At 31.7% G+C, this 10,428-nt stretch overlaps 1 protein-coding gene across 1 annotated transcript in view; it reads left to right on the forward strand.

Annotated features, from left to right (window-relative positions):
- The window catches only part of LOC141457327 (uncharacterized), a 315,830-nt gene extending 310,721 nt beyond the window's left edge, over positions 1-5,109 (forward strand). The window contains exon 6 of the mRNA XM_074134167.1: positions 3,763-5,109. Within this exon, the coding sequence (XP_073990268.1) occupies positions 3,763-3,857 (95 nt within the window). The 3' untranslated portion in view covers positions 3,858-5,109. The remainder of the gene's footprint in view (positions 1-3,762) is intronic.
- Positions 5,110-10,428: the final 5,319 nt, after the last annotated feature.

The following is a 10,428-nucleotide window of genomic DNA, read 5'->3' on the forward strand; positions in this document are numbered from 1 at the left end:
CTTGGATTTTATTTAATGGTTAATAAAAGAGATTGGTAAAGTATAGGGTTAGCAAATAAGTTCGTTCGGTTTTGAGGGTGGAATAAATATCAATTTTTTTGATACACAGAATAAATTTTAATCAATTATACATTGACCATTCTTATTGATGACTTCTTGCCATCTTTCCACCAACTTCATTACCACGTTCGTTATACCACGTCTGCGGCTTATCGTCGAAAAACCAATCAAAATGTTTTTTGACAGTCTTCTCATTATCGAAAGTTTTTCCGTTCATGGAGTTCTGCAACTATCAGAATAAATGATAATCAGAAGGTGCCAGGTCCGGTGAATACGGAGGATGAGAAAATACATCCCAGCAGTTTATTCCGAGTGGTCAATGACGCATGCGGTCTGGCGTCGTCGTGGTGGGAGACGACACCTTTGCGATTTGCTAATTCTGGACGTTTTGTGCGGATTGCATGGTCCAGTTTGGTTAACTGCTAGCAGTATGCAGTTGAATCAATTGTTTTGCCTGACAGTAACAGCTCGTAATAGATGGTACCTTTATAATCCAACCATACGGAGAGCATGATCTTCTTCGGATGCAATTCCTTGTTTGCGGCGGCTCACTGCAGTGCTTCCATGATATTTTACGCACTACATATCGTAGACGATCCATTTTTCATCTCCCGTTACCATCCACTTTAAAAATGGGTATTTTTTTGACGTTTCCGCAACGAATCGCAAATGGATATGCGAGTGGCTAAGTTGGCCTCGGTTAATTCATGCAGTACCCGAAAATTGAGCCGAGAAACGTATCCCAGCCGGCGCAAATGCTTTTTGGAGCTCGTATAGGATATGTTAAGTGCTGTTGCTATCTCTCTCACCGATTGGCATGGATCTTCATCGATTACGCCCTTGTCATCATCTGAATTAATCTCGGTCGGGTGACCGGAGCGGGGCGCATCATTATTGTCAAAATCTCCAGAACAGAAATTGACAAACTACTTTTGGCACACGCGTTTTGTTAAGACATCATCACCATAAACACAACATATTTTTTTAAGAGCCTCTGCAGCTCGTTTGCCCTTTTTAAAATGATAGAGCAAAATATGACGAAAATGCACTTTATTTTCTTCCATCTTTACAGCTATGCAGCAAGCGCAATAGTAATGTTTGTTAATCCGAAATTTACAGAAAGGTTGTGCTTAACATAACCTTTCAAAGGAACAATCGAGTTGTGCGCTTGCGCCGAACATAAAAAAAGAAAATCGGAATGAATCTGTACCAAAATAAAAACCGAACGATCTTATTGGCCAACCCGATATGTTTGCTAGTCGCCTCCGTCCACGACACCTAATTGGTAGTTGGATGTTAAGCCCCGCCTGAAAAAGAAGGCAATTACTTTACTTTACAAATCATATTTAGTAAATTTCCGTACCAATTGCATTGTTAAGTTTACCTAATTTGATGTGCTTACCCACCAAGTTATGGATCATATATTCCCTTTTTTTTTGGATATGAATACTTATGTATTTATTTTTTGTTTTTAACAATACCTTTTAGATCTTGGAAATCTCACTTTATCTTTTTTGTTTTTATGTAAACATTAATTCAATTTCATGTAATCGTTATTCGTTAAATTCGAGGTTTTTTTACACATTGTTTTAAATCCTAAAAACGAATAATCAAGAAGAATTAAACGATTCATTAGATTACCAAATTAGAATTAAAGCATTGTTTACTTGTATTATCCATATATGAACAAACATTAAAAGAAGTAATAAAAGCTAATATTTATTTCAAAAATTACATCAACAACGCCGCAATTCGCTTTATTCGAAATGGTTAATCCTTGCTAAGGAGGCCAGTAGTTCTGGTGAGTACTTAGCGATATCCCTCTTCCACCAACAGATTTAAAGGGCTGGGTAAAAAGAAAAATCATGGAAAAAGGGCAGTGGAAATTTGAAAATTCGGATAAGGGCTTATTTTACAAAACCATGGTACCACAGATTAACCATAAAGTATGGTTTAAAGATGGTTATTTTGGCAAAAGAATTGTTACCATAATAAATATAATGCGAGCAAACCATGTAAGTCATATTTGTTTAGAATAGGTAAATTGGCCTCTCCTCTTTGTAGGAGATGTAATGAGACGGAGGATTTTGAACACATAGTTATGGTTTGCCCTAATTACAAAAAAAAAAAAGTGAAAAGTTTTTTAATGAGATCTCGAGATATTGCACTGTTTCCCTCTATTTTAAGGAGTAGAATTTATTAAAAATTACAATATTTAAAAGCCTACCAGCCAGTTATTGCTAAAAACAAATACAAGTGGTTGATTGGTTAATAGTGTAAACACTGATACCACTAAAATAAAAATAAAAAAAAAATGGTTAAAGAGACATTAAAATAAAAAATAGAAATAGAAAGTGAATTACTGCTTTCACTATTTCAGTATTATCATGAACAAAGACAACTCAAAAAATAGTTCCAAAAACTTAAACACTTCCTAACGTATTAAATTAAGATGAACAATTGACTAGCCCAGGGGTCGGCAACCCGCGGCTCGCGAGCCGCATGCGGCTCTTTTATCCAAATTTTGTGGCTCTTCAGCCTGCCCAAAATATATTGTATATTTCAATTTTATTGAAACAAATGAAAATTTCATTTATTAAAGTAAAGATATTTTTTCAAAAAGAATTTTAAATGAGATAGGTTTGAAATTGAATAGAATTATATTAAAATACAGTGCGTAATTATAAAAGACTGCCGCCATTTTCATTCAAATACAGATTTAGTTATTATTTATTCGTTTATTTACTTTGCAATATGTGAAAATAAATATATAAAATTGTCAAAGTTGGGTGTTTTTGAACGTTACAGCTTTTTCATGCAGTTTTTGACGATCAACGCTTTTACCACTGTCCTAACGGACAGTTTTAAAACATCTAAATGTTATTGAATATCATAAAATAATATTTTATGAATACAAATGATCTACAGACTTTTTTACTCTATCATCCTTACGGCTCTTGGTAAAATTTATTAAAATTATTTAAGAAGAAATGGCTCTCTACTTGAAATAGGTTGCCGACCCCTGGACTAGCCCTAAAAACTAATTTAAAACATTAAACTTAATTGAAATTATTTAATTCTTAATATTTTCAGCTGTATCGTATCTACCAACAATGAGTAAAAATAGAACTTTTTAAAGCAGCATAAGATCGTTGCTACTGTAAACATTCAAGATATCTGTAGATTTGTCTATTTACCTCAGCAATATTTGTGTTATAGTCTACGTCTGCAACACTGCTTGCAGTCCTTGTGTATCCAGACTAAATTAACAGTACAATGTTTACCTAAGCTGCATTGGTGTATAAGTTCTTGCTAGCTGATTCAATCTACTGTGACAGTATTCTGTACAATCCGCTGAAGGGACGTCCTCTGATGATAGTAGTCTTGAGAGTTTAATGATAATATTGGCTGTAAATAACTGTCTTTTACAGACTCCCGACGTTGTTTTGTACTAAAGCTGTGCGCTACATGTTCTTTTACATGTCTAGTGAATAAATATCTATTTCAAAATAGTTGAAAGCGTCTATCTCCGCATTGTAAAACTCATATAAAGCGGAGTTTTCATTTTTTTTCTGCTCTTAAATAAAACATTTTTTTGATAAATTTTGTGGTATTATACCGATCTCAAAGCAGCAGAAATTTTAATTAAATTTAATTTTAACCTTTATATGAACATACATTTTGTTTGTTTCTCTGTTAAAGCTAATTTGGGGAATTCACGTTCTCGTCGAAGTTCCAGTTCATCATTTCTAATATTGATGTTGATCTTTCTAATGATGTGCCTTCATCAGAGGTAGCAAATAATGGTGTCTACAAATTTGATGTGAAAAACAAAGTAAAATAATAAAAAAAATAACGCCACGAAACAAGTTCTTAATTAAACGATTGATTGTACAGCATTTATAAAATATATTTTTGTGATAAGATTGTATAAAAAATAAAATATATTGAATGATAAAACAAAATACTTTAAATTATTTATCATTTTTAATAACACATTGTTTCGTCGTAGAATGTGGTATTTTCAAATGATCACTCAAGAACTGACAATCTATGAAGAAACTCGTATAAAAATTGCATGGTTTTATTATTAAAAATTTGTAAAGAAATCTTTTTGCTTTTTTACTTTTATATTTTTTATTCTGGCCTTTTTATACTCTTCTTGAAAAATGTGAATATTTCAATTCAATAGTTCAATACTTCAATTAGTTTGACAACTGATGTGGCAACCTGTTTTTCTCTTTGTAGAAAGACTATTCTCAGAAATAGTAATACAAACAAATATTTCAAATAAATTTTGACATCGTGCCAGTTTTAAAATTTTAATGAAACATCTTATCTTTTAAGTGCTTTCAAAAATCTAATGGATTCAGAGTGATATTTAGCAGATTTTTTTTTTTAGATTAATTTAGACTGCTACCTAAATAATTAATTAATTGTTTATAGTGGTTATAGGGTGATCACTTTTTAATGTTGCCTATTGGCATCACTGCTAAATACAAAAAGCAAAGAGTTTTTATCTCTAAAGCAATTAGTCGAGGGATTGACAATTTAAGCCTTACTTCAGTATTCGCCTTATTTTTTAACTGATTAGTTATTCAAATCAATCAATAGGGGAGAGTGTTTTGGTTGGGTGAAGGTAGCCTCCAGACTGTTATCCTTTTTGAAGACCTAACACGAACCATTCTTCCTAATAAAGAAATATTCAATTGATCACTTGGAGAAAAGACTGGACATTTCGAGGATTCAAATTAATTGTACTTCTTCGCACAATTCTGGATAATAATAATAATTTTCAATAACAATTTCAAGATCGCGATTTCATCATCTTCATACCCTTTGCGAACCTTGTTGAACTTGATCTTGTGAAAAATGTGTAATTGTGTCATCTTAATGTATATTATCGTCATACAGTATTGTCCACCAATTGATAGGGAAATTGTAGTATTCCTAATATTGAAAGTAAAATTCATTAGTAGCGGCCAAAACATTTTAGAGATCAGAGTGCTCAATAACATGTCTCAGCATTAAAGAAAAAGAAAATTAAAAGCTTGCTCATCCATCGTTCATAATAACAATAAAGTTAAGTTCTTTCATAGCCATTAACTGACAAGGTCGCGAAAATCAAGAAACTAACGTAGAGAGTGGAGCTCGACATGCTGAATCGTTTTACCAATTCGTAAGACTCCAAAATGGCCGTTCGGGTTGAATAATTAAACATACTGAAACGTTGTAGAATATTGTTCCATATTTTTTGGTGACTGAATCATTGATCTAAAATTAAGAAAAAATTATTACCAATTTCAGTGATACTGAAAAGTCTCGTTGCCTTGTCCAGGTCATACAAGTTAGGGTCACCATACCAACCAACTTCAATCAATGTCAGTACTTTTTCCTAGATTTTCATTTTTATACCTTGTAACAATTAATAGTTTTTTTTTAATTGAGTACCATCAGTATAATTTGCCTTTAATAATTTTCCTTGATACAAATCAATCAGATCTCCATTTATCTATTTTATTTGGATAATAAATAAGCTATTGATAGAAACTTTTATGGTTTTTGAAATGACATAACCAAGGCGGGTTTCTGATAGTTTAGTGCAGTGGTCGACAAGTTATGACCACTCTGGGAAAATTTTAGTTACCCAGTAAACAATTCTTAATTATGACGATCGGTAGGTATTCTTTTAGAAGATAACTTGAAACAACTGATGAAAATCACTTAAAACATGATTGCTAGTTGTTGGGCAACACTTCCTTCCAAGATTTCTTCGGTAAATAATGTTAGATTAGATTAGATTAAACTTAGGCGGCCTCAAGGCCTACGCCACTGCGACCCCTTTTGGATTTATTGTGGCTCCCCTCAATCTAATGCTCGCCCTCCAGACCCGTCCGTTTAATCAGGCTCTTAATGCTGGAGAGCGACTCCTGCGTAAAGCTCACAGGCCTTGGTTTTTTTCCTCCCCGTGAAGTAACATACTTAGCCACACGAGTAAATAATGTTGGTTTCGCTTTACGATCAGCTTTTCCGTTAAGTTACTCATGTATTTTCCCAATTTAAATTCATTCTTAGTTCATCGCAAAACAGGTTAACAATCGGAAATTCAGAATCCCGTGATGTTTTAAAAACAACCATGACCCAAATATCTAAAAACTGGCAGAGATAATGAAACAGCATCAAGGAAGTCATTAAAATGATTAAATGTTCTTAATTAAATAGGGTTTCCTTTTATTTACATGGTTTTTACTTTTCAGCTAACATTTTATGGTTTCGTTTCTGTTAGGCGATGATGATAATAAAATAATTATTTAAGGTAAATTAGGTTATCCCAATTGTATAATTTTGTTATTTTCTGTACTCTGAGTAATATGTAATAAACGAAAATAGAAATGATGTGACCCACCAGCAAAATTTTCGTGGGCAAAAAAAAAAGAAAACTGACCCTCTCGAAATAAACGTTACCGATCACTGGATTAGTGTAAACAATTTCTTTTATACTTTTCCTGTGTGTTCATATTGGAAAAACCACTGATTCAAAATATTTTACATACTACGACGAAACTCATAAATTTTTCTAATTAAAAAAGAAATGTATTGCAAAGTTATAAAGTAAATAAGGATTTCTCAAATGTATATATGCTGATGGAAAACAACAGAACTCAAGTAATTGTAAATAAAAGTCTCAGTTTGCTTTTTAATAAGAATTATTTTTTATCATGATAAACTAAACATGATTTACAAGTGTAGAATTTTGAAAATTACTCCTGTAATGTAATAGTAATTATTAATAAAAGTTAAAGAATTTGTATTTAATGTAATAATTTATTAAGATAAGAACTGTGTATATGTAAATTTGATAAAGTTTTAGAACATAGCGTAATTTTAAAATTTGTTCTTCTTCTTTTATTTTATGTATAAAATTATAATAAATAAATGTTTTCAGAATACTTTTTCTTAATTATTTATCTTTTAATATAATTAATAAGGTTGTAAATAATTATGTGGAAAAGTCTACATGAGAATACATAATACATTTTTGCGTAATATTATAATAGAAAGAAAATTTATTGCCCGCAATCCATCTAACGATATTGATACTAAAAAATAAGCAAGGTAAGTGAAATTGATGTAGAAAACGTAGCGGTAATTTCATACAGGACAGGTACACTTTTATTTAGCTCTGGCACGAAGATAACTACGTTCCTGAAAGAGCTAAGCTTCATATTTTTATTAAATTTTATTTTTTATTCATTTTATTTTATTGCTTGCACTTCCCGCTGTGCGCAGACCTTTGCTTAACAATACCCATTCTATAATTTCTTGTATATCTTGAATTTTGTTCCACATTTTCTAATCTCAAGCATAGTTTAAATTGAAATAATTTCTTTGTTATTATTTCATTTTAAAGTTGATTGTTAGTGGAGTGTGTTTGCATAGTTTTTAAATAAAACATCGCATCAAACAAATATATCTCGTTTATTTTTGAGAATAACCTTTTTCTTTTACGAGATCATTTCTCCAGTTTTTTGAGATTTTCTCTCGAAAATCTCTTTTGATTTTATTTAAAGTATTCTATTTGTTCACTAGATGTACTACAATTTTTATTTAAAACATTTGCTTAATTAGTATAATTGGATTAAGGGCACTTTTGGGCAAGAGATGACTGGAGACCTCTTATAAAGTGCACTTTTAATGAAATGTATGGGTTGCATCTCTCATTAAATATATTACATATTACAGCACAACCTCGATTAACCGGGCTGACCTCCGGCTATACCTGGTTAAATTGAAATCCCGGTTAAACCGAATACACAGTAATACATTACTGTTTCGTCCCAGAGATCAACTCCTATCTTAGACGGCAATCTTTTTTTTATTTTTTACATACATATTTTTAAAAAAATTCATTTTTTTGACGTTCAATTTTTTGAAAAATACTTTTTAAGTGTTGTTTGCTTTTTTCTTTTACCAAACGACCACTCTCTGATGAGTGTACGCAATTTAAAAAGCACAAATTTGTCACTGGTTGGAATGTCCTTATCGTGAAAAAATTCAATCAATTCAGCAACTGAATTCGAAATCAGGTATAAAAGAGTTGGCTACCACGCCTACAATTATGTTACATCGGAAGACAAAAAATTTTCCTGTCGCCACTGAAAATCAAACTTTTGTTTCAGCGCCAATCCAGGTGTTCTTATGATGACTCAACATGATCCCGGTTAATCCGAATCCCGGTTAACCGAGGGCCGGTTAATCGAGGTTGCACTGTATTATTATTATTATTTTTGTTGTTGTGACAGGAAATGAGAATCTTCCTGACGTAGTACCCGAAAAGGTTCCATGTTAAATAACCCTATCATGTGAAGCTATTTTCTGAACTTGTCGAACCCAGTACAAGAATTCTAGCCAGTTGCTAGAAAAATCTAAACCTTACCTTGCTTCCGAGTCTCGTCAGTTCTGATTTTGTACAAAGATCTTCTATATATTAATAATTAAGAATGAATTAATTGGCCATTTCACTGAGTGAAAAGATTTTTGTAGTTTTATATACGTAGTAAAGTAAATAGTAATGTTGATAAACTTGCACCTTAAAGTAGGCACGTATAACCTACTACATTTTTGAACAAACTGAAGATTATTTTGTTTTTATTTACAATGAGAGAGAGTCATGTAAATGATGCGAACAATTGTGAAGGTGAACATAATTAACAACCTTGTACGTAAATGGCGAACACAAGTTTCAGGGTTTTTTTTTAAATAAAAACATTTCAAGTGTCACAATTCTTGTTTCACATCAAATTAGCTTTCAGGTCTTTCTTTACAGTTTTTTTTATCCGGATGTCCAGCTTGCAAAAATGTTTAATCTCATTTCTCATCCTTCTAATACCAAAAGAAAGCTAGATATTTATGCAAAATAGGAGTTTTTTTTGTTTATTTGATGCTATCAGTTGAGTTCAGGAGTCTGTTACTCTTTTAATCTTCTGTTTAACTTGGTCCAATCTTCTTTCTGAAGCTGGAAAGCACTTTTATAAGCACTGAATCTAATCAGGTTTACATTCTAGTTCAATTTATTGCAATATCCTACAATTTTTCTAAATAATTACCGCACAAAACAACTACATAGTTCAGTGTGACCATAAGTAGTTTAACAAGTCAATAATTAAACAAATATTGTAGCTTACATGTGTGTAACTTTTCAATAAGCTAAGAATAGGAATAGTATACTTAGGCTAGAAGTTTTTAGCACTGTTCTTTGCCCATTTCAGCTCAGAAGAAGTAACTAATTTATTCAATGAAAGCCTTCTCCTTAAAGTCTTGCTTTAGATGGACAAGCGGACGAAACCGATCTAGTCTGGGCTGGGCATGGCCAAGTACATGCGCGTTTATTTATTAAACAATAGGGGACAAAAAGTTTTACGACTAGTAAATGTGTAATCACCTGGTTTGGTAGCAAAGAAAAAGTTCCAGTGCTTCTTCTAAAACCCATTAGATTATTTTATAAGCTGCTTTAAAGAATAAAGTAACTTCTAATGTAACCCGAAGATTTACTTTTAATTATTTTTAGGATTTTTATCATTTACTAAATTAAATTCAAGAGATGTAAAGTAAATTAAGCATTAAGTCATGCACAGGTAATATTGCAAAAGGACTGCTTGTTTTTCTGAATACGCTAATTTTATTAACATCCATAGCAAGAGAAGTTGGAAAAAGGAACCTCAATAAAATGTGAAATTCACGTTCTTATAAAATTCATAAAAGCGGAAGATACTGAAAGAATTTGTAATTCGTGCATTGCGAATCCCCCTTACTTACCCATTACACGAAAATGTGTTTGTAATTCCAAAGCAAAGAAATTCAATCCCACACAAGTAAGTACTGGCTTTAATATATGTTTCACCTTAAACATTATTTCATTCCTGACTTTGAACAATCTAATATAAACTTCTATTTTTTTGGAGAGAATTTTTACAATATTCTGGGGAAATTAATTTTTTACAGAATTAATTATAATACATCAATTGAAAATGATGAAAAGATTCACTTATCACTGTCTCATTCGAATTAATTCGATTAATTAAAGCAATTACTTTTTTAGGGTGTGAAATTTAATCTCGCTAGACAAAAACGCTTTCTCGGACTATGTGAGAGCATACTAGTTAATCTTTACAATACAAAAGAAATAATCCGTTAAGTTAGCTTCATATCTCAACTAGCATCGAAATTCATTAGAGACGCTAATATCATCAACAAAATTCTAACAAAGAGAGATAGATACTTACTCATTGTAAAAAATTACAAAAGTCAGGACAATAGCTCAACTAAATGGAGCTGCTGAACATACTCATTTACGAGTATCTCAAGTCA

Source organism: Rhodnius prolixus, unplaced genomic scaffold (assembly GCF_049639745.1).
Source record: "Rhodnius prolixus isolate KJV_2025 unplaced genomic scaffold, Rpr scaffold_10, whole genome shotgun sequence".
Taxonomy (NCBI): Eukaryota; Metazoa; Arthropoda; class Insecta; order Hemiptera; family Reduviidae; genus Rhodnius; species Rhodnius prolixus.